Source organism: Syngnathus leptorhynchus, chromosome 5 (assembly GCF_054491065.1).
Source record: "Syngnathus leptorhynchus isolate UIUO chromosome 5, UIUO_Slep, whole genome shotgun sequence".
Lineage (NCBI taxonomy): Eukaryota > Metazoa > Chordata > Actinopteri > Syngnathiformes > Syngnathidae > Syngnathus > Syngnathus leptorhynchus.
The window spans coordinates 15897002-15921536 of NC_141199.1; the positions used below are offsets into that span (position 1 = coordinate 15897002).

The window sequence follows — 24535 nt, forward strand, 5'->3', positions numbered from 1 at the left end:
TGTCGGTAATGCGCATTGAAGCTGGTGTCACCTTGCCGTAGAACAAAACGAAGAAGTTCACGAACGAGTCAGTTGTATTTTCTGTTAACCAACTGTACCTAATGAAGTGTCCGAGTGACGTCACAGACCAAACAGCCAATCAGGAGGTGGGGGTGAGGGCGGGTGTGGCACTTTTCACTTTCATTTAAACTTTGACCATGATTTTTCCCTAATGAAGTGGCCTGTGATTAGGTACACCTGAAAATGGCGGTGTACCTAATAGCGTGTCCGTGTGACGTCACAGATCAACCAGCCAATCAGAAAGTGGGGGTGAGGGCGGGTGTGGCACTTCTTACTTTCACTTAAATTTTTTTCCCTAATGAAGTGATTAGGTACACCTGTGTCCGTGTGATGTCACAGATCAAACAGCCAATCAGAAAGTGGGGGGTTGTTCGGGTGTGGCACTTTTCACTTTCACTTAAGCTTTGACCATGATTTTTCCCTAATGAAGTGGCCTGTGATTAGGTACACCTGAAAATGGCGGTGTACCTAATGGCGTGTCCGTGTGACGTCACAGATCAACCAGCCAATCAGAAAGTGGGGGTGAGGGCGGGTGTGGCACTTTTTACTTTCACTTAAATTTTTTCCCTAATGAGGTGATTAGGTACACCTGTGTCCGTGTGACGTCACAGATCAAACAGCCAATCAGAAAGTGGGGGGTTGTTCGGGTGTGGCACTTTTCACTTTCACTTAAGCTTTGACCATGATTTTTCCCTAATGAAGTGGCCTGTGATTAGGAACACCTGAAAATGGCGGTGTACCTAATGGCGTGTCCGTGTGACGTCACAGATCAACCAGCCAATCAGAAAGTGGGGGTGAGGGCGGGTGTGGCACTTTTTACTTTCACTTAAATTTTTTCCCTAATGAAGTGATTAGGTACACCTGTGTCCGTGTGACGTCACAGATCAAACAGCCAATCAGAAAGTGGGGGGTTGTTCGGGTGTGGCACTTTTCACTTTCACTTAAGCTTTGACCATGATTTTTCCCTAATGAAGTGGCCTGTGATTAGGTACACCTGAAAATGGCGGTGTACCTAATGGCGTGTCCGTGTGACGTCACAGATCAACCAGCCAATCAGAAAGTGGGGGTGAGTGCGGGTGTGGCACTTTTTACTTTCACTTAAACTTTTTCTCTAATGAAGTGATTAGGTACACCTGTGTCCGTGTGACGTCACAGATCAAACAGCCAATCAGAAAGTGGGGGGTTGTTCGGGTGTGGCACTTTTCACTTTCACTTAAGCTTTGACCATGATTTTTCCCTAATGAAGTGGCCTGTGATTAGGTACACCTGAAAATGGCGGTGTACCTAATGGCGTGTCCGTGTGACGTCACAGATCAACCAGCCAATCAGAAAGTGGGGGTGAGTGCGGGTGTGGCACTTTTCACTTAAACTTTTTCTCTAATGAAGTGATTAGGTACACCTGTGTCCGTGTGACGTCACAGATCAACCAGCCAATCAGAAAGTGGGGGTGAGGGCGGGTGTGGCACTTTTCACTTAAACTTTTTCTCTAATGAAGTGATTAGGTACACCTGTGTCCGTGTGACGTCACATATCAACCAGCCAATCAGAAAGTGGGGGTGAGGGCGGGTGTGGCACTTTTCACTTTCATTTAAACTTTGACCATGATTTTTCCCTAATGAAGTGGCCTGTGATTAGGTACACCTGAAAATGGCGGTGTACCTAATGGAGTGTCCAAATGACGTCACAGATCAACCAGCCAATCAGGAGGTGGGGGTGAGGGCGGTTGTGGCACTTTTCACGTTCAGTAAAGCTTTGACCGTGATTTTTCCCTAATGAAGTGGCCTGTTATTAGGTACCCCTCATGGACACTTTAATAGGTACACCACACGAGGTAAAAAAATAAATAAATGAATAATTAAGAAAGTGTAGTGAACGATTCGGTGAACGATTCTATTGAACGAATCTTTTAAGTGAACTGATTCTAAAGATTCAGTTCACTTAAAAGAACTGGAATGCACATCACTACTGGTTTGGTAAAACTCCACCTCCGCTGGACTCATGTTTGTCGGTAGACTCAAGGTGCGTTCAATCACCATTCACAAAGTGGGAAATCTGACAACTCCACAGAAAAAAATAATCACTAAATGCACTATAGACAACAATGACATCAGATGGGGCTGCCACTTTATTCCTGGCAAAATGATTTTTTTTTTTCTTTTTTAAAAACGTGAACAAGAGGTGTTCATTGGAGGCTTTTTGTAATGAAATGCCAACTTTTTTTTCACAGTGACTCAACTGCACCAGCTTTTGATGTCATCCACAAACACGTCGAGCCTGAGCTTCCATTCATTTGGCGCTTCACTTCCCAATTTATAAACAAACCAATGCTGGATGAAAGATGAGGACGAAAGCATGCCTTTGGTCTTGGCCTCTACAAAAGCTGCCATCAAGAGTGGATGAAAATATTCAAATCATTGAAAAAGAAACAAAAAAAGGAAGCACAATATCAGTACAGTGACACTTTTTTACCTAGTTTTTTCTTTTCAGTGTACTTTTATGAACATTGACGCCAACAAACAGAATGGGCTCACATAAAATTAGTCATTGTTTTTTTTTGGTTTTTTTTCAAAGCAGACAGCATGTTTGTTTTTCTTTCCGCTTATAAAAAGCGTTTTAAAAAAAAAGCTAAAAAATTGCATAGCTGCGATATAAAATAAAAGTGTGCAAGTTTTTAAAAGCGTGTGGATAAGAATCACTGAGTGTATTTACATCAACAATATGTGCACCTTATATGTGACTACAGGAAGCGCGTGCTTGTCTTAAAAAAGAAGAAAAAAAAAAAAAGAAGAGAAATGTGTTAAAGTGAGTTCTGCTGAGAGTTTTTCAAGTTGTTGATCTCTAGCTCCAGTTGCTTGATGTGCACGTCCCTCTGTTGGAGAAGCTCCACCAGTCGCCGGATTTCGTCCTGCTGCTTGTGGAATTTCATGCGAAGCTGCGGACGACATCAACATTACGTCACATTCCGTCTGTAGGATTTAATTTGCATAAATATGTATAGAAAATATTTATGTTTACTGAAGCTGACATTGCAATATGGATTCATACCTTGCTTTTTTTAAATAAAAAAAAAAAACACATGAAAAGAGCTCCTTGAAATAAAGAATTGCATATTAAACAGTAATTGAAAGCAGCTAAATGACTACCTCATTTTCCGTTTTGGGTGGCGAACAGAGCAGGAAGTCTTGTCCGTTAGTCACCACCGTCCTGCCGTCTCCAGCCACGCCATTGTTGGCCGTCTTGCCGCCGCCGTCTACGTCGCCCGGCTGTTCCCTGATGTACGCTCTGCCGTGAGGCCTGCCCGGAGCCTTGTCGGTTTCGCCGTTCGACTCGTCCACCGGATGGCCGGGCTTTAGCGACATCAGCACCGGGCCTACGCACCAGGCGATAGGAAAATAGAGATGTTTACGACTTTCGGGAATAAGCAAAAATATCGGTGACCTCTGTCGATGCCGCTCAGCCACTCGTCGGCAGTCAGGGCGGGTTTGTTGCTCGCCGTCATTGGGTAGATGTCCTCCTGGTATGACTCGGACTGCAAAAGTTGACAAAATAGGACGCTTGAGAAAAAAAAAAAAAAAAAAAAAGCAATGAGTCGGCCTTGGGCTTCCTCTTACCCTGCGAGGGACGATCATGGACAGCGGCTCGATTAGAGTCTTGATGGTCACCAGTTTGTAGAAGCGAAACACTTCGCACACGCTCACGTCCAGACCTCTCTTTGGCATCACACCTGAGAACAACAAAGGAAATGACTTCACTCTTATTAAAATCTCGCAAATAATTCGTCATCATCGTCGTTCATCGCAGAGAAACATTGTGACTATTACAACAAAAATGGTTCATAAGAAAAACTGGGCTGGCTTTTTCAGCTGCTTTGACTATCCAAAGCCTGCTGGCTATTTGCACATCAGATTTGCTTGCAGGTGCTTGAGCGTCAACAGACAGACCCAAAAAAGTTTGTACGTTCCTTACCCATTCCTTTCTGAGGTAAATTGGAGCGGTACTCCGTCAGGTAGTGGATGTACGGCTTCTCCGAGCTGATCTCATAGTACCTGATGTTCCCGTCCCCCTGAAAGAAACACCGGCGACTCGTAGTTAAATCACTTTTTTCCAAATCAAATGTGTTTTTGTGACCTCCACCCTTAATATACAGATATAGAAATAAAAACGATCTCGTAGAGAGCGTCAAGGATGCTCGCTCACCTTCCCGGCCAGGTATACCATGTGTGTGTCCGGGTCGTAGAATGGAAAGAGGAACCCTGACGACCCATCCAGATTTTCCTCTAACAAAGGCACTGACAGGTCATCCTAAAAAAAAAAAAAAAAAAAAGGCAAGTAAATTCCAGGTACATGTAATGGCCGTAAGAATTCAGTCAATCTAAACAAACAAAACTGAAGCAACTGGGTAAAAAAAAAAAAAAAAGCACCGCGATAAAATGCATAGTTACTCGTCCTTCAACTGTCCACTAGAGGGCAGTGTTGTACACTACTTCACTTTCTTGTCTGTCTGTGGCAACTTTACGCATTACGTGGAGTTTTCCGATTATCATTGCCAACTCCACACTTGCAAACAAAACACACCCTTGGAGTTTCCCACTTGGACATAAACCTGGATTATTATTTTTTATCGTTGTTGAAGTCGCACTGGGGCAAAAGTGACAGCGATGCAAAATGAGGTCAGAGAGAATCTAATCTGTAGTTGACACACGTGACGGACGTTCTCGTTATTACAAAAGCTCATAAGTGTTTCTCCTGCATGGAGTCAGTATCGCACCTTCAGGCATACCGTGTCACAGTAAAATGAAGTCAATAACACAAAGAGGTCAGATAAAATTGCAAAAGATTCCATTGAGATCTCATAATGGACATCATTTCCTTTTAAAACAATATGAAGAAGATAAATGAAAGCTGTCAAATTAATTTGAATAAAAACATGGTCAAATAAAGTCGATTGAGTACAGAACCTTTTTTTCATCCGTTTTAAGAACGCAGAAGTTCATACCAGGTCCCAAAGCGCGATCTGTCTGTCGTTCCACCTGGACGTGCCTGAGGTGAGCAGCTTGTTGACGTTGTCCAGAATCAGCACCTTGCTGGCCTTGTGCGTCTTGCAGTTGGTTTCCTGGCAACCGGAACACAAGCAAGTCAAAATAACCAAGAAATAAAGAAAGGTTACAATATTCAAGGCAAACTAAAGAACTAATAGGATGAGGTGGGATCAAAGCAATCAAAGTTCCTTCTAAACTTGGAATTTAAGAGGACCGCCTCGCCAAGATTACCTGCAGCAGGGTCCCCGAGCGCGGCTCCAGGAGCCGTACTTTCTTGTCCTTGCAGGTCGTGGCCAAGAGGGTGGCATCCGTGTTGAAGGACATGGACAACACAACGTCCGTGTGGAGGCTGATGGTTCGCACAGGATTCTTGATCACCTGTTCCAGACAGTCCAGGTTCCAGATCATCACCTGGAGCCGAGAGGACGGGACACATCGATTAAAGGTCAAACTGGTTCCATTTTTTATCTATGGCTTGGTTTGTCTTTTTTTGTTTTTTATTTTGGCGACATTGTGATATGTTCCCGTGCTTGCCACAGTTTACCTTGTAGTCGTACGCCGTGCTGAAGAGGATGTTGTTGGCGGTGGGGTGCCATTCGATGAGGCTCACCCGACGGCTGTGGCCCTGAAGCTCCTTCCAGGCCACCGTCATGTTCTTGAGTAGGCCGTGAGGAGGGATCTCCCATACCTTCACCTGGAGACGCGCATTTATTCATTCACAAGTCACCACTTCAACACCACAACAAAGACAATTATTCTGCATACAGAATATATGCTATTACCATTTAAGGCCATTTTTTTTTTTAATAATTTTTTTATGAATTATAACTGTTTTTATAAATAATTTTTTTATGAATTATAAAAAAAATATAAATATTTTTTTTATGAATTATGAATTTTTATATTTTTTTATGATTTATAATTTTTATAACTACATCAAGGGAAAGGACAAATCCACTCGGAAATCATTCGTGGACGTTTCCACGAATGGGGATTATATTGGACCGAGAATATTGAATATAAAAAGTCTACACACCCCTGTTCAAATGCAAGGATTTTGTCTTGTAAAAAAAGACCAAATCAAATAAAGTTCAGCTTTTCTAGTAGGCTCTTCCTGACTCTTTTTTTTTTTCAGGCAAAAACCAGAAACTTTGTGTCTTCCTATGCAGGAATATAATTAGAACTGCATTTGGAAGTCAACCAGTCAAGTGCAAACATCATTTCCAAGGAGGTAAAGCTCGATGATGTGTTCCTGAGGAATGTGTGGGATGACTCCTGGTTTAAGCCTTTTTTGTGAGGCACACACAAAAAAACAAAAAGATCTCTCGTCTCCCTCCCTGTTATTCACGAGAATGAGAGAACGTAGTCTGTTTGCTAACCGTGGCATCCTCAGAGCAGGAGGCGATGCAGTAGTCGTCGAAGGGATTCCATTTGACGTCTAACACTTTGCCCCTGTGGCCTGACACTCGGGGGTGGTGAGGGTCCACTTTACCTGTCTGAGCGCAAAGTAGAATGTTGTAAAAAATAAATAAAAAATAAATCGACTATTTACAGTAAACACTGACATGATGGACAGAGAGAACCAGGAAGGCTCCGCCCCCCGCACACTCAGTGATGACGGCGAGGAAGCGAGGGTTGACGGCACAGAAGTTGTTGTCCTGCACGCTGCATGTGATGGGCACGCCGTCGTAGCAGTTCTCTTTGTGCGCCGGCTTGCCGTACACGTGTCGGAACTTGGAGCTGCGGTACTGAGGACGCCATGACATCTGACGATAAAAAGACAAGGGAGTTTTATTCATACGATCTGCGGACAAAGAAAAAAATTGCGCAACTTTAAAGACTTCCACTTTTTTTTTTTTTTTTTTTAAAGTCAAACAAAGCCAATGATCCCTTTTTCTACCGATTCAATCAACCAAGCAAGGATGACAAGACATTTCCCAGAACAGAGTATATACTTTTTTGGAGTGACCTATCTGTCTCTCCAGATAGTCGATGCATATGTCATTATGCCGCGAGATAAGCGAGTCTGGTCCTCTGGGAAAAAGGCGAGCCAGCCAGAATGTCTGCTTGGCTACTTTCCCTGCCTGCCTGCTGGCTGGCTGCAGTATGTACGCTCATTACTTATAAATAAAGGGTGGAGAAGCTTGACGGACATTGACGTTGAGACTGAGCAGATGCTTACACGGTTGATCGAGAGAAATCTGTCAAAACATACGACTGGCTCAAAAAAAAAGAAGAGACGACAAGTCCAAAAGGTGAAGAAGAAGAAGGTGATACGCTCAGCTCAAATTAAGAGTGGTACAAAAAGTAAGAATGAAGAAAGTGACACACCACGTGTCAGTTTACGCTCTTCTCTATCTCCTTCCGCCCTCGGGCCGCCATTGAGAAGATGGAATGTCTTCCCATCAATGCTGAGGAGATTCGTTAAGCCTTCCGGTAAAAAAAAAAAAAGCCATCCTGGCCGTTGCAAGCTACTGAATCAAATGTTTTGATTTCGATCCGCTACTATTAGCATATTGTGGAGGTAAGAAGAGACAGCATTATTTGGAAATGGCCAAGGGTCAATCTCCACTCCTTGTTGGACTGCGTCACCAAAGCGTGCCCTGACAGAGGTTTGTTTACACTTAGCTATGAGCGATAATCCCCGGCAGCGAGCGAGCAGCCAAGGCGTCGAGCTGCCAAGTTAGACGGCCAAGACGTTTCTTGGCACGTCCTGCTGGCGTGGCATGAATCGGTCCTCGCAACACTTGCAAGAGCTGCATTGTGTTGAATGACATACTGTAAAATAAAGAGGAGGTGTTTTTTGGGAGTGGACCAAGAGGCAGCAGATCATCGTGTCCGTATGACACGAAATTGTGGTCATTCGTCGACCAGGCAGTTTTTTTCCGCTTGTGTAACGCGTAGCTTGATTTTCTGGTGTTACTCTGTATTAATGGCAAAATTCTTCAGTGTTCAATTTTTTTTTCCCAACAAAACAGAAAAGCAATATTTTGCATTTGTTATATCAACAGCCCAGTCGACATGTTTTTTTTTTTTTTTAAAACCTATTTTCCATTCAAACATTTAATAGTCAGCAAAAGCAAGATGCACTTTAAGATGGCGTCTTCAAAAAAAGCAGGTTGTAATGAGGCAACACAAGCCGGCCGGCATCTTACAGTCTCAGCGGTGGGCGGGCAGCCCGTCTGAGATTTAGATGACGAAAAACACCAAGGTGGCTATTTTTACACGCAGCTCCTCGCTGATCAAAAAAAAAAAAAAAGACTAAATATAACCCTCGATGTATTCATTTATGCCAGTACGTTTTGACCACGTCTGGCTCACATAGCGAAGAAGAAAATTGGTATACAGCACATCTGTGTCTATGTATTGCAGTATATAGAGCAAGTCATAATGAGCGAGTACACAAGCGACCGCTCCTCTCTTGGACAAACACTCGTGGGGAGTTCAAAGTTTACACGCCACTGAATCGGGCAGCGGGACAACCCAGCACGCTGACCTGCATCGATAAATCAAATCCAATTGTCGGCCATCACTCGCAATCAAAACAACGGTGACCTTGTGCGGATTTAAATCCCAAAAGGCAACTTTGTCCTTTTGACCTTGTGTCATTGTCGAATGACCTATCGCAAGAGCTAATCTAGCGAATCAAGCTAATCTAACGAATGCTTCAAAGTAGTACGAGTTTAGTCAACCACATTAATCTTGGTCTAGCGTGAATAAAAATGAAAACTTTCGAATTTGTGTTTTTATAGAAACTTTTTGGGGCTTGTCAGAAGGCAAATGAATAACTAGTGGCGTCCACGCTTTATCATGATCAGATAAGTCGTTTTTACAAGCGGATGGCGAAGAGAACACATTGAGAGATGTAATGATTAACACGTACACGACTGAATTTGGAGGGCGTGATTGGCAGACCGTTTTTTTATCGTAGCGGCTGTCTGGAACGGATTACTCAACTGCAGATTGGTGAGTGGTAACACAACACGTGTTATTAAAATACGTAGAGTGAAAACGGAGTTGAAGCAAAAAAAAAAAGAAAAAAAAAGAATGGGATTGCTGTTTGGATTTAAACAGCAAACAATATTTAAACTTTTAAACGAAACATTTTTAAAAATCATGCTGTTGTGATTTTTTTTTAAAAGTTGGAATGGAGAAATGTGGGAGGCGTTTTTTGGGATATGTGTGAGGTTTCAAGCTGTTTAATGCCACTCCCAGTTGAAGTTTACTGTCAAATTAAACATAAAAAAAAAGACAATTACATGCTGTGTACTCCATGTAAAATAACCACAGAACGCGCCTGACAGCTAAATTCCAACGTACAATGGAAAACACCATTGACACGCTAACATTTACAGCAATAGTGTTGCTTTTAAAACCTTTTATACAGTTTTATTCTTTATCCTCTCTTCAGTTTTATAAAAAAAAAAATTCAAATTTAATAAATTTTTGTTATTATATGTTTTCCTAATTAAAGTGGTGCTAACTGCTAGTCCACTACGCTGCCCCAATTAAAACAGTCAACCAAACATAATATTTCAAAATTCAAGGCATCAAATCACATTTGAGGTGGGAGGGAACTGGAACTACGCCACACATGCAGCTGAGATTTCGAACCCAGAATTTAAGACCCGTGAGGCAGACACGCGGACCACGAGGCCACTGTGCTGCCCCCAATGAAAAAGTTGAAATTCCATCAAATGGCCCAGTCCAAGCCACGGACCGCAGATGATGTCATTGTCATGCTTGCGGTGCCAACTTCTGGAGGAGGCAATGACAACGTGTGCCTGCGGCCATCCGTTTTCAGGACTACACAACCCAAGTTGGCACCGCACAATTGCGTTTGATCTTGTCCAAGCTCGCCGAGTTTTACTCCAGAGAGAGAGAGAGAGAGAAAAAAAAAAGTGCAGCTGTGGACTCAGTAGCCAGCAGAGTGAAAAGATCAATAAGCCGACGCCAAATTCCACAGAGTGACCTGTCACATCAGGACATGAAAGCACTCGCTCGGGGAGAAGAACGAGACTCACCCTGACCGGAGGAGGGGGGAACCTCAATGGGAAGGGGTCCTTGAGGGACGTTCTCTTAGGACTCCGGGGACAAGCCGATGGGCACGGGTGAGAAGAAACATTTACTTTATCTCCAGTACGTCCACCACCGACGCTGCATTTACATACACTCGGCGTGAAGGTAAATGCGTGTGTGAACAAGCACAGGGAAGATGAGTGTGTACACTCCCTTTGAGCGAGCGAGCGAGCGAGGCGGGAGAGAGAGAGAGAGAGAGAGAGAGAGAGAGAGAGAGAGAGAGAGAGAGAGAGAGAGAGAGAGAGAGAGAGAGAGAGAGCAGGCCAATTATGTCGCAATATACGTACGCTACGTACATAAAGTCAACATTACAGAAACAAAGTCGTAGTATTACGAGACAAAAAGTCGAAGGGTTACGGCGTAAAATTACAAGGATGGAATCTTACAGGAATAAAGTTGTAGGATTGCGGAGGATAAAAAGTGGTCATTTCAAGGAGTCCATTTGTCTTCGAACTGGACTAGAATTAGGACAAATGTGTCCCTCAACGGTGTCTTTGCAAAGGGAAACTCGCCAGTTAAAGGCAAAGGTTACGCAAGAGGCCATTTGACCAGAGAGCCGAGAACGCTAGCTGATTGGATGATACGAGGACAGTGCAAAAAAAAAAAAAAGACTGATGAAGTGGCGTTCACACGGTCAAACAAGGGAGGAGCAGATAGGCTGATCAATAACTTGCATTAGACTGAGCGGAGTAGCTCAAGTAGAACTGGGAATATGGATTACTTATCAATTATTGGAAAATGCTGCAACCCATAATGCTTTGCAGGGAGCAAAGTCCTATGGTCACTGCTGATAAACACTTGCCGGCACTTAAAAATAACTCGCTATTTGTAAGAGCAGAATGTTAAAACAATAAAGTCATATTTCTGGAATAATAAGGTAACAATGTAATCAGAGTTAAGTTGTAATACGTCCCTAGGAGAAAAAAATTCTTAAGAAACTTGCGGGAGTTTTTTTTTTAAATTTGTTTCATGTTACTGATAAAATGCAATTGGTAGAGTCCCATCCATTTCAATATTTTGCCTCTTTTTTTTCCCCAATGAACATCAAAAACAAACCAAACATCTGCTTTCTTTTGTGAAATATATTTTTGCTTGAGTCAGCTCTAACGTAGACAACGGGCAGGTGTTTGCCAGTCAAAATACAGTCGGACGGCTAATCACAAGCGACAACGCCGAGCAGTTGGAAGGTCAGCATCAAAAGGCTCGCGCTTGTGTTCTCACACAATTTAGCTAGCAAACTAGCACTTGTGTTTTTCCACAGAAGCTAGCTGCCAATTAGCTTAACTGGCTCTCATGTTATGTCCAGCTATTAGTGTTGTTGATGTTTTTGATCACAGAGCATCTCTTAGGACTTGCTAGCTCTTGCCCTGTCCTTCTAGTCTATTAGCTACCACTCACGCAAACACGCACGCAAGCAAGCACTTAGCACTCGGGCAAATAAAAGGAAATGCAGTTTCGAATAACCTCCACTAACAAAAAAGTGCAAAAACAAAATCAAAGACGGGACATAACATTGTGCCTCCAACAATGAAAGTTTCCGCAGAACACAGCAGTCCAAGTTGATGGGCAAGGAACTGCAGCCATGAAATAAAAGGCTCCATTTCATCATTTTGACGGCCAAAGTACAGCATGTCAGCGTGATCTCACCGCTCGCCCGCCCGCCCACCCCGCTTACGTCTCGCTCGGCGTGCCCGTGCAACGCGGGCCATTCCATTGGCACCCACGAATACCTTAACACATACTGTGAATGATCTCACCGCTAAGCTAATACGTTAGCAGTCAGAAAACAGCCAACAAACAGCTCCACTGGATCCACATCACAGGAAACTAGCGGATACGCTTCAGCTGGTTTCATCCGCGAGTGAAGTCAGGCATTTTTTTTTTTTTTTTTATGACTACATGCGTGAAGAATGGAAACGGGCAGTTTGCTTTTTAGAGATGCCTATTTCAAATCAAAAAGGGGTGAAGATATGAACAGGAAGTAACAAAGTATTACGAACCCTAAGCCATTAACACTCACATTCCAAACTACGGACAATCTAGAGCCTTGAAAATTTCCGCAAACTTCAAAATTGTGAGGCAGACGTGCTAAGCACTTGTTCGCTCCAAGCATCCTTGGATTCACATGGCCTGCTATAGGCCAACCATAGCGACTGTTGTCAAGGTGAGTTTCACTTTCCGCAGCTCAAAGGCGGGCGGGCGGGCGGGGATTATCTTGCCACTGTATTGAGCCTCGCTGGTAAACAACACACAGGCCGCTAATCAGATCTCCTCCATCAGCTAAATACATTAATGTTTTGCGATACGCCATGCACAGGAAGGGCCGGCTAGCAGTTGTGCTAATAGCACTAGATCTATAGCGGGTACTCTGTAAAGGATGGGGAAAATAGTCAATTACATTTACAGTATTAAATATACTATTTTATTTAAAAAAAATTCAATGCCACAAATAAGTAAATAAGAAATAAAGCAAATATTTAGATTATTTTTACATTTTAAAGTGACTCCATATGACATATGCACTATTTTAAAAATATTTTTAAATGTCACAAATAAGTAAATAAGAAATAAAGCAAATGTTACATTTTTTTTTTTACATTTAAAATAAAAAATGTTTAATTGTAAAATTTTTTGCAAACTTTTGCATCAAATTGTTAGCTAGCATCCACGAGGGACTGCGTTACAAGCATTACTACTTTTCTCCTCATGAATAATGAATCACACTCCGATGACCCATCTGCTGCGAAACAGCAGGAAAAGTTTAAATAAATAATAATAAGAAGGACAAAAGAGTTAAAAGCTCATCATATATTAGCCTAATAATGAAACATTTATTTGCTATTTTATTATCCGGGGTCAGGTTTATATTTTCATAAACAGCTATTTTCAAAAACTTGATTTTTGGTGATTGTTTTGACATTGTTTTTGCTTCTGTTGCATCAAAACACGATTCATCAAGCAATGCTCGGAGGGGAAAAAGTGGCATGAAAAGGACACACCAAACTTCATCCACCATTTGGATGCTCAACATCTAAGGCTTTGATCTGATTATGGTCCCCTTTTCCACCCAAACCCCAGTGCGCGACATGGAACTAATCCACACACACATTTTATTTTACTTTTTAATTTGATGTAATCCCTTGGCTCTGCGGGCCACGTGGGAGCAGCAACAGATAATCCGCACTGCCGCATCTGTCATATCGAGAACGAGCAACGCTGACCAGAACGGTTTGATAACGTGGGATGCTTTTATAACATTTAATGAGTGTATTTATTGCACAAGATATATGCTAAATTGCAGCTTCAAAATCAAATAGAAAAAAAAAAAAAAAAAAAGCAAACGTATAATTTACAGTTCAAGTTACAGTTTTGAGTGAGGGGCATCTGTAGCGCCGCTGGGTTTTTGTTACATAGCCAAAGTTGTGAGTCATCGTTTGGACAAAGTGTGGGAATGTCAGGTATGTGTTAACAACCTGCCACCTAACACGCCTCATGTATCAACTTTAACCAGTCCACATGGAAGCACCCGCCATAATTTGGCTGTTCATTTCTCGTCTCGGAATTATAGATTCATTATTTCATTATCCGGTTGAGAGAGGTCCACAATTTGTTGGTCCTCGACCCCAAAAGTGCTAGCAAGGTGGAATAACACCTTTGACTCATTTATTACAAGACATGTCTGCACCGGTCTTTAAAAAAAAAAAAATCCTGACTCAGGGATAATCAAACAGTGTTTGGCTAACGTGTTCAAACTGATTTCACATCGAGGTTTGTCTTTCACGCAGAGATCTGGCAAAATTGGCACATCGGGGCAACATGTTTGGCCACCTTTGAAAGAAAAATAATGCCATCAAAGCTGGAATTTTATATAGTGGCAGCCATCTTTGTGGAAATTTCAAAATATTCATTTTCTCAAGATTAAGGAAAGCGCCTCAAGGGATAAACTAAAATGACCAATTTTCCAAAACTATTCAAACACTCTAAAATTCAATTAAAACTGTACGAACAATTCGGTTTCTCCTGTTACTGGATACAGCATTAGCATCGGGTCATTACACGCTCACACCGCTTGCTCTTTTGTCTTTTAAGTATGTTGACGTGGGCGCGAGACGACAACGCAAGGACGCACAATGGGGGAGCAGACCCCCGAGCATCTGCCCTACTGGGGGTCTCACTGAAAACAACACCACCCCTGCTGGGGAGGAAAGAATGAACGTCATGAACACGCCGTCAATACAAGCTCTGCGAGCAAAGCGGCCCTTCAAATGTAAACAAACAAATTTAAGCATCAAATTGGTCAGTGAATATTTTATAATGAACTGAACTATTGGACAACTATAAAAGAGTGTAGATAATTGTGACAGATAACACATTTTTATGAATTATTTCATCTTCCGTACCGCTTATCCTCATGAGGAAATAAATATAGTTTGTAATGTTTTTTGTTTGTTTTTTGTGGGGAAAGTTCTTTCGCACCATTCCAGTTTTAGCTAGGAATAATGTTTTTGAAATATATTGGAGGATGGAAATAATGTTTATCATTGCATGTCAGAGGACGTCGGTGGATTTTTGGGCTGACGTTGTCCCTGTCAATAGCGGGCTCCATTGTAGATTTGTTCACGATCAAATGCTTTTAAACTACAGTATATAGCATTATCATCAGTGCCTGCCCCCCTCAGGTGACTCCCTGGCGCCCCCGCCGTTTACACGCCCCTGCTTCTCCTTCATTCAAGTGGGAAGGAAATTGTGTAAAATTGCACCACGTATTAAATAATTATCCCCAAGTATCATTTTACGAGTTTTATCAGTGAAGGGTTGTGGTGAAAATAAAACTTTTGCCCCCCTCACCGATGTTTCGAAAACGCCCCTGGATAAAATAGGGTTTCAGTCAAGTGCGCTTTCAAACCAAAACAGAAAAGCTGAGTACCACCGTTGTTATTAGTTTATTAAAGTATTCATTCTACTTGAAATGACTTATATCAATATTTGGTTGTTTCATAAATAATAGGGGCTGCACTTAAAGTTAGCAGGTGCACGTGTCACGAATGTTGTGAGCGAAAGTGCTTAGTAACACCGGACAAGATGTCGTCGTCCCGCACGTATACGGCGGGCGGCCAAGTACTCACCTTTATGACTACGGTGGTGACGGACAGCGGTTGCCCCCTCCCGCGGAATGGCACCGTGGAAAGCGGATTCCCAGTTAGCCGAGAGCCGGTGTCGTCATGGTGTTCGGCGGTGCTACACCCTGACGAGTCCGGGAGATTAGAGCTGCTCAAGGGGGAGGATGAAGAGGAAGAGCACGAAGAGGGAGGGAGGGAGAAATGGAGGGAAGGAAGCAGGGAGGATAAAGAGCTAGGCTGGGCTAGGTCTCCCTTGGAATCATTATTATTCACGATTCAAACGGCAGTTTTGGGGATTAAAAATGTAGATAAATCTTAAAAAAAGTCGTCAAACAAATGCACAAAATTAAAGGAAATTAAAATGTATTCATCAAATAAAGCATATAAAATGAACACAAAACAAAATAGGCTTGATAATTCATCTTAAACCAATATTTCAAACACTTAATTGTAAAATGATAAAAATAAAAGGTACACTGGAGCAAGGGAGGTTACCTGTATGTCAAGATATACATAAGAAATAGAATCATGCATTTTTAGAACATTTTATTACATATACAGGGCAGCATAGGGAGAAAGTTCAGGAGGCTTTCTTGGGTGGAGTTTGCATGTTCTCCAAATTGCTTGTGTGGGCTTTCTCCAGTTACATCAGGTTCCTTCCACATGCCCAAAACATGCATGTTAGGGCCATTGGAGACTCCAAATTGTCTTTAAGTGTGAACGCTTGTCTACTGCCATTGGGCTGGCAACCAGCCCAGGATGTACACCAACATCTTATTCCATCGATTTGTGTTGAGCTACAGCAGGATCAGTTTGTGTATTGAACTTGTCAATAAATTAAATACATCACTACCAAATAAAAACATTTTTAAGTGTAATGAATTTTTTTCTTGCTGTTGCTTTGAACAAAAAAAAACAACTGATAAAAATGTCCTCAGTTAAACTAAATAAAACTATGTTTATTTCAATATATTTTCATATGACTGACTTGACACTAACTAGCACAATCCAGTTAACTAGGTCAAAAATAACAACAGTACATTGGAGCTGTGCTGGATGAGTATTTTTAGAACATACTGCAATGCTTGGCCACTCACACTTTTCTGAATGGAGGCTATTTGCCTCCCTCTAGTGTTGAACAAGAGACACAGCAAGTAAAGTGAAGGACACGCCCAACACTAAACAAACAAAAATCTCTAACAATGTGATTACAATGATAACAAATGCAAACAAACGGCATTTTGATTTAGTAAAATTTAATTTACCAACAATTATAATCCTTCCATAAGTCTTTTTTTTTTCAAGTTGGGTCATAACTGCACCATAGAGCAGGATGACAAAAATATTTGTTTTGATATTTTTACATCTTGTGTCAGTTTTTGCAGCATATCGTAGAGCAATTACATGTGATATTTATGCTAATTTTGGTGTCTAAATGTGTCTAGTGAGTTCAAAAATTAACTTTTGTTGTTTTTAAGCATGTTAACTCTAGGAGATGAACGCACCAACTTGTTTTTTTTTCGACTCAAGATGCCAAAAGGGTGTACACGTGTGGGACATGTAAAGAACAAATGTGGCAACTGCCAGAGAAAGAGAGAGAGAGACACCTGCTTCAAAATCAAAGTCCAAGTTCCTCACACCGGTCCTTGCATTCTAATCTTCGTCTTCATCGTCTTCATCAGTCTGGTCCCTGGTGTCCAGCTCGTCCTCATCATCCACCTGCAGGTACAAAATGTCACGTGAGGTTACATAGGTTTGGGTTCAGGAACATCATCATCATCTCTTCAAGATACCGTCTCGCCGTGATCTTTGAGTTTCTTCCTGAGGTTGTGGATTTTCTGGTCCTGGTCGGCCAGCAGCATGAGCAGGTCGTCTTGCTCCTTCTTGGACTCCAGCAGTTCCGCTTCAAGCTTGGCCATCTCCGTTTTCAAGATGGCCGCCGAGCTGGTGGCCGAGGCCGTCTGCTGTTCTAGCTGCTCCCGACCTCCCGTCAGGCCCTGGATCTCCTCCTGAGGAATTGAGGATGACAGAAAAAAAAAAAGAGTTTTCCCTGCTGATGATATCAGGTTTTCTTAATAATAATAAAATAAAGCAAGAGATAATTTCCACACACTTTTAGTCTCTCCACTTCGGACGTCTGCGCCGCTAGTCTGCTCTCCAGTTCGGCTGTCTTGGTAGCATCCGATGAGAAGTCGCTGCTTGACGAAGCGCCTGTAGACTGAGGAGGTTCAACTTGAATAAAAATGATACCAAATGTTTGTTTTTAAAGTTTTGTGCTTACCTCAGTTTCAGCTCTTCTAAGCAGGTCTGCATTGTCCGACTTCAGCTGACCGATCTCAGCTGCCTGCGACTGGACCTGACTCCTCAGAAGCTCCAACTCCTTTAGGCGACACCAAGTCATGAAGCACACAAGCACTTTGCATCATCATGAGCAGAAGTGATGCGACGGTCACCTTCAGGAGTTCGCCGTTGTCTGAGCCTGCTGTGTCACCATCGGTTGGTTGAGACCGCTCGGACCGCTAAGAGAACAAACACAATCGGCGGAAAATGACGTTTCTGGTACGCTGGGTCGAGATCTGAAATGGCTGCGGTGGTGCACAGCGACAAAAAGTCGCGACTAACCAAGGAGTCAATGATGGCGTCTTTTTCACCCAGCTGTGTCTGGAGGAGGGCGTGTTGACCGCGCAGCTCCTCCATCTCCTCTCGAAGCTGCGACGCTTCTTCGGTCTGCACGCCGTTGACGTGGGCGCCGTCTCCTAGCGTGTTGCTAGCTTGACTTGAGTTTTCCTTGCCTACACAGAGAAATGTTGCGATATAAAAAAAAAAAAATGGCACCGATCATTTGCGTGCGATGTGGTAGTTGAACTGACCTAGCTTGAGTTTCAGAATGTTGTACTGGTCCTTGTGTTGCTGGATCTGGCTCTGCTGCTGGGTCATGGTGGCCTGCATCTGTTCAGTCTGGGTGGTCAAGGAGGACACCTGCTCCTTTAGCTCCTGTATCTTGGAGTCCTGGCCACAGAAAGAAAAAAAGTAAATAAATCAGTCGGCCGAAGATCTGGATGTGAGCTTTTCTCCAAAACGGTGCTTGCCTGCTCTCTGATCAGCTCTTTGTACTGCGTGACGATGTTGTCGTGCTGCTCCAGCGTCTTCTTCACCTCCTCTTCCTTCTTCTCGTCTTCGCTGGACTTGTGGACCGCCTTGGTTATCACACCTGTTTACGCCAGAGAGGACAATTCAGCATTCTGAAAAAAGCCGCTTTTTCTTTGACTTTTTATTTCAATCCACAAAAAACGAACCAAAAATATGAAATCATGTTAAATAAGATTTTAAGATGGCGGCAGTTTGGAAGGGATTATTTCAATTGACGTGGCTTCTTCTTGTGTACTTACCCTCAAGTTCTTTGACCAGCTTGGTGAACTCGTGGTCAAATAGCATCTGATCCGGAGAAGGAAAAACCGGCTGCGGCTTCTGGGCGGCGCGCGAGTATAACTCGTGTTTGGTGACAAAACCAAGCTTCTCCACAAAGTTCTCCTTGCCGATGCGCTTCTCGATCAGCTGCTTCAACTTTTCTCTGAGGAGGAGCACGCACACATTCAAAAAAAAGATTTTACCCGCAAGTGATCGTGTAACAGGACGAAGGTAAGGAGCTTACTTGGTATAGTTTTCCAACGAGTTGTCATTGTAATAAATGCAGATTCCCAGCAGCAGCGCGCACAGACCCTGCACCAGACGTTCGTCCTCTCCCAGGTTCTCAGAGATCTGCGCCGTGAGCTACAGAAGCCCAAGAGTCAAGGACACTTACAGACAGACAGGCAATCTTTTATATTATCAGAACAGCATAAACAGTCATTTTTTTAATTATATATTTCTTTTATTCATTTATATTTAACTCATTCACGGCCAGCCCAGTAAAAATGGATCATTGTCGTCAATGGCGGTAAATGAGTTAATCTTTTTTGCCATTTTTTTTTAAAATGCCAATTGAAAAAAAGAGAGCAGGATCGGATTGGTAATTATGACTACTGAGGATACAAAAGGCACATTTTCCTGATTATGCAGGAAGTGTGTGACGGCGATGGGGCAGTTGTTGATCCACGTGCACAGGAGCATGAGGAGCCCCACCCTGGTCTGCACCTTGCTGCCCTGCCCAACACAAAACAAGCATCTTGATTAGCAGTTTTTTTCCAAATCGGAATTTCTAACGTTTAATCTAAAGTTGGCAACTAAATAAAATCAATAGTTAGTCAGCCATTCAGTTACAAGCATCTTTTTACATTGCCTGAAAATATTAGTAGTTTTTAGTACTTCAAATAAATAAATAAATAAATTTGTTAGACTATGATATAAAAATATCTTTTTTTGAAAATATTTTGTAAAAGCTTTAAGAATCTGTGTTGTATGAAAGAAGTTATGACTAGGGTGAGTATAAAAAAAAAAAAACAGCAACAGTGGTTTTTGGTTAGGTTGAGCAATACATGCATGTCTAACAAAATCTTGATCTTGGCATAAAGGTGGGAGAAGACTTTTTTTTTTTTTTTTTTAAATTAACATTACAAACCACGACATGCTTTTAAATACAGATATGTTTTAAATATATATAAATAAATATTTTAAAAACAGAGTGGGAATGCAAATAGCTGCAGTTGCAAGCTGCAAACAACATGCGAAAAACACTTTGCAGCATTTCATAACCTGCAAAATTGACAAAAGTCACCTTTTTAGAATAGGTCTCCAAATAGGATGCAATGCAATGGAATCATTGAGAAATATTTGTTATTCCCGTTAAATATTGGGCTGGGTCATTTTATTTGATTTAAGACGACAAAGTCGACCTGGCAAAATTGAAGGTAATAATAATACAGTACATATCGTTATTATAAACAAAATGAAAAGTAAATAAACGATAAGACACAGTCATGATTAAAGATCAATATAAAAATGTAGATGTAGAAATAAGGGCCTCTTCCCCAATCAACTTCAAAGTCCCACAAATGCCAACGCTGGCCCTTTGCAGTTGAGGAAACAAACTAATAAAGAAATTCCGAAAGCTACAAGCCCAAGAGGGGTGAATTGCACCAGTGCAGCCTGATTATGAGCCGTTGACTAGAAAGGTGAACCAGGACTTGCTAGTCACCAAGCTCCCCCTTCACACACACACACACACACACACATACATAGCCAGTTCCAAAAGGACCTTCCTCCTACACAAGCCAAGGCGAGACGAAAGGGGGGGAAAAAAAAAAAAAAAACACGCTGAAACTACACACACAAACACAAGTAGTACGCACTTTACTCACCCGCCGGCTGATCTTATCACCCTGAAAAATCACAACGTCAAACCGCTCATATCAATAACAGTCGACCTTTGCCCCTACAATTGTGCTTTTCAAGCTATTTTGAGGGGGGCGGGGTCAATTTCCTCTGTCTGCAGTTTGAGAGTGAACTGTACTAAAGATCTCCAAGCTACCTTAAAAGTGTCTACTTAGCGTCTGGGGCTACCTGAGAGAGGATGTTGGTGCACTGCTGCAGCAAGGAGACGGGCGGCTTGCCCAGGCTGGTGGCCAGTTGGACCCGCAGCAGCTGCTCCTTCTGGGTGAGGTTGTCCTGCAAGGCGTGCGCCAGGGCCACCGAAGCGCACCAGTTGGACAAGGAGTCGGCGGAGAACAGCCCGCCGCACAGCAGCTGGCCGGCTGAGATGGAATTCGCTGAGGGGGCGCCACATGACACTTGAGCGATACGTTCCCGAGTAATGCCGGAGATCTCCGACTTGACTGACCGTCGATGGTGGAAGGCAGCAGGGTGGCCACGATCTCCCCTTGCCCTTTCTGGTTCTTGTACAAGAAACATTGGAAGCAGTAGAGCACGGCGCAGCGTAGAACAAAAGGTTGCCTCTCGTTCACCATGGACATGAGCAGGACCACGATAGCTGGTCTACAAACGGGACGGGACAAGACGTTGTAGAGATGACCCCAATTGTCGGAATGCTGCGTCTTACCTGGGTGGGTTCGATGGTGCGTTGACTGACGCAAAGTAGTCCTGGTTGATCTGCGAGCCCCTGATAACTTCTGACACAGTGTTGATGGTCTTCAGGGAGGAAGAGAGACAATTGAATATGAAACAAACCTCCAGTTGTGTACTGGTGATAACAATTTACCTCAGTGAGGATGTCCGCCGGCACGCCGGTGGCCATGAGGATAGTGCAAAGCTGCTGAAGAAGGCCACACTGGTACATGGACCTCTGACAGCTGGCCGTGGCTCCGGGAGAGTTCACCGGGGATACCATGACTCGCACCAGCTAGGATTTTTGTCAGATAGGTCAGAATCCCAAAAAACAGCACTAACATTTTAAAAAATAAATGTCTGCATGGTACCTGGAGCATGAGGTGGAGGTTGGTGACCTTCTGTGCCGACCAGCCCGAGTTGTCGTCGCCGACTTCGAACCATGGCCTCATGCGCTGGATGAAGGAGCCTTCTTTGAAGAAGTTCTGGTTGGAGCTGTTGTTCTTGAGGAGATTGCGCAATAGGAGAAGGCAGTCCTCCACGACAATGCCTGTGCACATGTGACACGTAAACCGGACTCATTGGAGGGAAGACACCAGACACCAATCTTGTGAAACTTCAGATCACTGAGCCATTAAATTGATCATGTGTTTTAATATTGTTGGTGTCCACTTTGTAAGAATTCCCACACCGGAGCATTTTGTACCTCCATCACTGCTGCCTTCTTCGGTGATGATATCCAGGAGACGCTCAAAGGCGTTCTCAAAGGCCACAATCTTCTGAATGGCTGCGTTGCCTTTGGTCAGCTGCTGGAGCAACAGCAAGCCCTGAAGGTTTGGAGAAATGGGTCAATCTGGTCACCACAACGTCCAGAAATCATTATTGAAAGAAATATGGTTTTTTTTTAGGTTCTCACGTCATTGCGTATCACTTCTCTAGAATCGGCCAACAGGTCCATCAACCTGGAGACACCTGCAAGTGCAAGCGAAGGATGTCTACATTCCGCAGAGAGCTTCGAGGACACGCAGGAAAACAAAAGCTGGAAAACGCACCCATGGGGCTGACCAGGATGATGCTCTGCAGTTGGACACACTGGTTCCTTAGCAGGGCCGTCAGCAGCTTCACGGCGGGCCAACGCACGTGGAAGTCAAACTCCTGCCATGACAAATAATTTTTGCATGAATGTCTTGTTGTAGCAACACTGCATTCCATGGATTGCTGCGAGAGTTTTGGAAATTCCAATTGTCTGAGGCCGTGAAACCGTCAAGGGTGTCATTCGTGATTAGATGAGTGAAGGACGTTTTGTAGTACCTCCAACATAGTGAGGAGAAGCGTGATGTGTTCGGGGTCCTGGATAAAGGCTTCTGTGAACTTGGCGCCCAGGTCATCTGCCTGCTTCTGGGCAGTCTCATCTGTTCAAAAAAATAAATAAATTGGCTTATTTTTAGTAATGAAGCTCATTTTTATTTGGCTCCCACAGTCTAATTTTTTTTTTTTGGTGGTGTCCAGGTAACGGAAAAGGCGGGAAAGGGAGGCAATCATGCACAGTGAAGAAGTTTTACCTTCTGATTCGTCTGTGAGGTTAAGACATGGAAGAGAAGAAGAGAGATGACAATCTTTACATTTAAAACACAGACACTTGTTGGCGTACAGGAAGAGAGCAATGCGCACTGGGTGATTGTCAACATGACTGACACCATTTTTTTTTTTTTTTTTTATTATGAAAATCAATTATTTCTAATCAGCGACGAGTTATGCATTACCTTGCTCTTCCTCCTCATCGTTGCAGATAATGTTGTACATCGTGTCCAAAGCGTAGCCGAGGATTTCAGAGTCGGATCTGATTTTAGAGCAAAAGAGGTTGTGAGATTACGCCATAGAAAATAATGGAAATAAAAATCATATTACAGATTTTCGGTCACTATCATATCATAAAACATTTACTGTACTTTTACAGAGGACATATTACAGTAAAACCTTCTTATATAAAAGTTGTCTGCCAACCCATCACATATGAAAAACAATATTTTGAAATGACAGCATTGATACCTGTCAGTTTGCAAGATGTTTATCAAGTGATCCATCGCCTGAGTGCCAACCTCCATGCGATATTTCTACAAAGCAAATGGTTATTATTTCATGACAGGCGGGTTCAACAGAAAGCAGGCCATTAAAAGGAACTACACTTGGAAATCTCACAATTAGTTCATGATTTGATGTGAACAGGTAGTTCACTCGACGTTTCAAATGTAATTCTAATTTAGCAGTTGAGATCTTACCTTAGAGAGGGATTTGAGAGCACGGACCGCATCCCTGCGATCTTCGAGGAGAGTCGACGAGGCAACTCTGTCGCACAATTTCTGGATCTGTCACCAGAGGTGTTATTTTTAATGGCAAAATAAGGATAAAAGCAAATCAAATAAAGATCATGCAGCAACTGTGATTGGATCAATATGTAGCTAGCTTTGCATTTTATATTTAAAGTTGCTCATACGTACAGTAGATGATTTTGATAATGACTCCATTTAAAACAACAAACTGTTTATATCTTGTCCAACAATAAAAACATACATGAAATCTGTTAGATACAATCAATTAAAATAACTATTTCGCGATCGGTTCAAATTCATGGATTGGATGAACGATATATTGAAGTACTTTCAAAGAATCAACAATTATTAAGACGGCAAGTCGAAAACGCTGTAAATGACAGCTTAGCAACATTAGCATCGACACTAGTCAATGTGATTCGACGAAGCTACTTCCTCCATTAAATGACGGAAATATAAAGGCTCAGCTTGAAGTGGACTTTAAAGGCACTTTTAAACACGCGTTTGAGGTATTACGGACCAAATGCTAAACCAATCGCAGCCAGCCGGGGTTAGCTTCATACCGTCTCCGCTCCAGTCGGCTGCGGCCCGGTTGCCTGCCCGCCCATCACTCCCCTGAAGAAGTTCATCTTTTCTCTACAGAAGCGACCTCTCCGACGAGGACACTCCGGAATCTCCTCTGCGTGATTCGGGTGAGGGAAAGATAATATGGAGGAAAGTGTACAGAACCGTGTGTTTTTTTTTTAATATTATTATTATTATTTCACCAGGTTGACAGAGCGACCCCGGAACTCCTCGCGGGCGAAGGAGACTACGCATGCGCGAGGACGTGGCGATACGTGGCCCATTAGAGTCACATTTAAAGGGACAGGACAACTAAAGGGAAAATGTACGGGGGGCATAGGAG

The 24535-nt window shown here is 42.9% G+C and overlaps 2 protein-coding genes across 9 annotated transcripts; both read right to left on the reverse strand.

Annotated features, from left to right (window-relative positions):
- Positions 1–2173: 2173 nt before the first annotated feature.
- On the reverse strand, positions 2174–15485 carry coro2aa (coronin 2Aa). 2 transcript variants are annotated; one of them, XM_085911439.1, is made up of 12 exons: positions 15305–15485; positions 6665–6865; positions 6479–6595; positions 5644–5793; positions 5331–5510; positions 5057–5173; positions 4258–4362; positions 4027–4123; positions 3672–3784; positions 3499–3589; positions 3204–3430; positions 2174–2992 (listed from the first exon to the last, which is right to left on the reverse strand). In XM_085911439.1, the coding sequence occupies exons 2-12, from the start codon at positions 6863–6865 to the stop codon at positions 2858–2860; spliced, it is 1533 nt and encodes a 510-aa protein (XP_085767565.1). In that variant the 5' UTR covers positions 15305–15485; the 3' UTR covers positions 2174–2857. The 2 variants fall into 2 exon arrangements, with proteins under 2 accessions (XP_085767565.1, XP_085767564.1); XM_085911438.1 differs by lacking the exon at positions 15305–15485 and adding an exon at positions 10124–10313.
- A 346-nt stretch (positions 15486–15831) lies between these two features.
- On the reverse strand, positions 15832–24430 carry uso1 (USO1 vesicle transport factor). Of its 7 annotated transcripts, none has more exons than XM_085911429.1 (27): positions 24396–24430; positions 24192–24307; positions 23578–23664; positions 23348–23412; positions 23062–23138; positions 22861–22872; positions 22610–22710; positions 22351–22453; positions 22215–22270; positions 22005–22125; positions 21670–21848; positions 21453–21593; positions 21294–21382; positions 21075–21229; positions 20798–21003; positions 20596–20616; positions 19331–19441; positions 18951–19069; positions 18688–18869; positions 18388–18509; positions 18169–18307; positions 17921–18090; positions 17752–17817; positions 17580–17678; positions 17412–17516; positions 17092–17307; positions 15832–17017 (listed from the first exon to the last, which is right to left on the reverse strand). In XM_085911429.1, exons 2-27 carry the CDS (start codon positions 24255–24257, stop codon positions 16952–16954), a joined length of 2874 nt encoding a protein of 957 aa, XP_085767555.1. In that variant the 5' UTR covers positions 24258–24307; positions 24396–24430; the 3' UTR covers positions 15832–16951. The 7 variants fall into 7 exon arrangements, with proteins under 7 accessions (XP_085767555.1, XP_085767554.1, XP_085767551.1 ...); XM_085911428.1 differs by having other exon boundaries at positions 20587–20616; XM_085911425.1 differs by having other exon boundaries at positions 22861–22914.
- Positions 24431–24535: the final 105 nt, after the last annotated feature.

Excerpts from the sequence above, each read along its gene's own strand:
- uso1 (XM_085911424.1), bottom strand. The coding sequence starts at position 24,257 with ATGAACTTCTTCAGGGGAGTGATGGGCGGGCAGGCAACCGGGCCGCAG. Across the intron at positions 22,454-22,609 it reads TTCTCCTCACTATGTTGGAG|GAGTTTGACTTCCACGTGCG; the intron begins GTACTACAAAAC and ends TTGTCATGGCAG. Across the intron at positions 21,849-22,004 it reads AGAAGGCAGCAGTGATGGAG|GCATTGTCGTGGAGGACTGC; the intron begins GTACAAAATGCT and ends ACATGTGCACAG.
- coro2aa (XM_085911439.1), bottom strand. The coding sequence starts at position 6,865 with ATGTCATGGCGTCCTCAGTACCGCAGCTCCAAGTTCCGACACGTGTAC. Across the intron at positions 5,174-5,330 it reads GCTCGGGGACCCTGCTGCAG|GAAACCAACTGCAAGACGCA; the intron begins GTAATCTTGGCG and ends TCCGGTTGCCAG. Across the intron at positions 4,124-4,257 it reads TGGTATACCTGGCCGGGAAG|GGGGACGGGAACATCAGGTA; the intron begins GTGAGCGAGCAT and ends TGTTTCTTTCAG.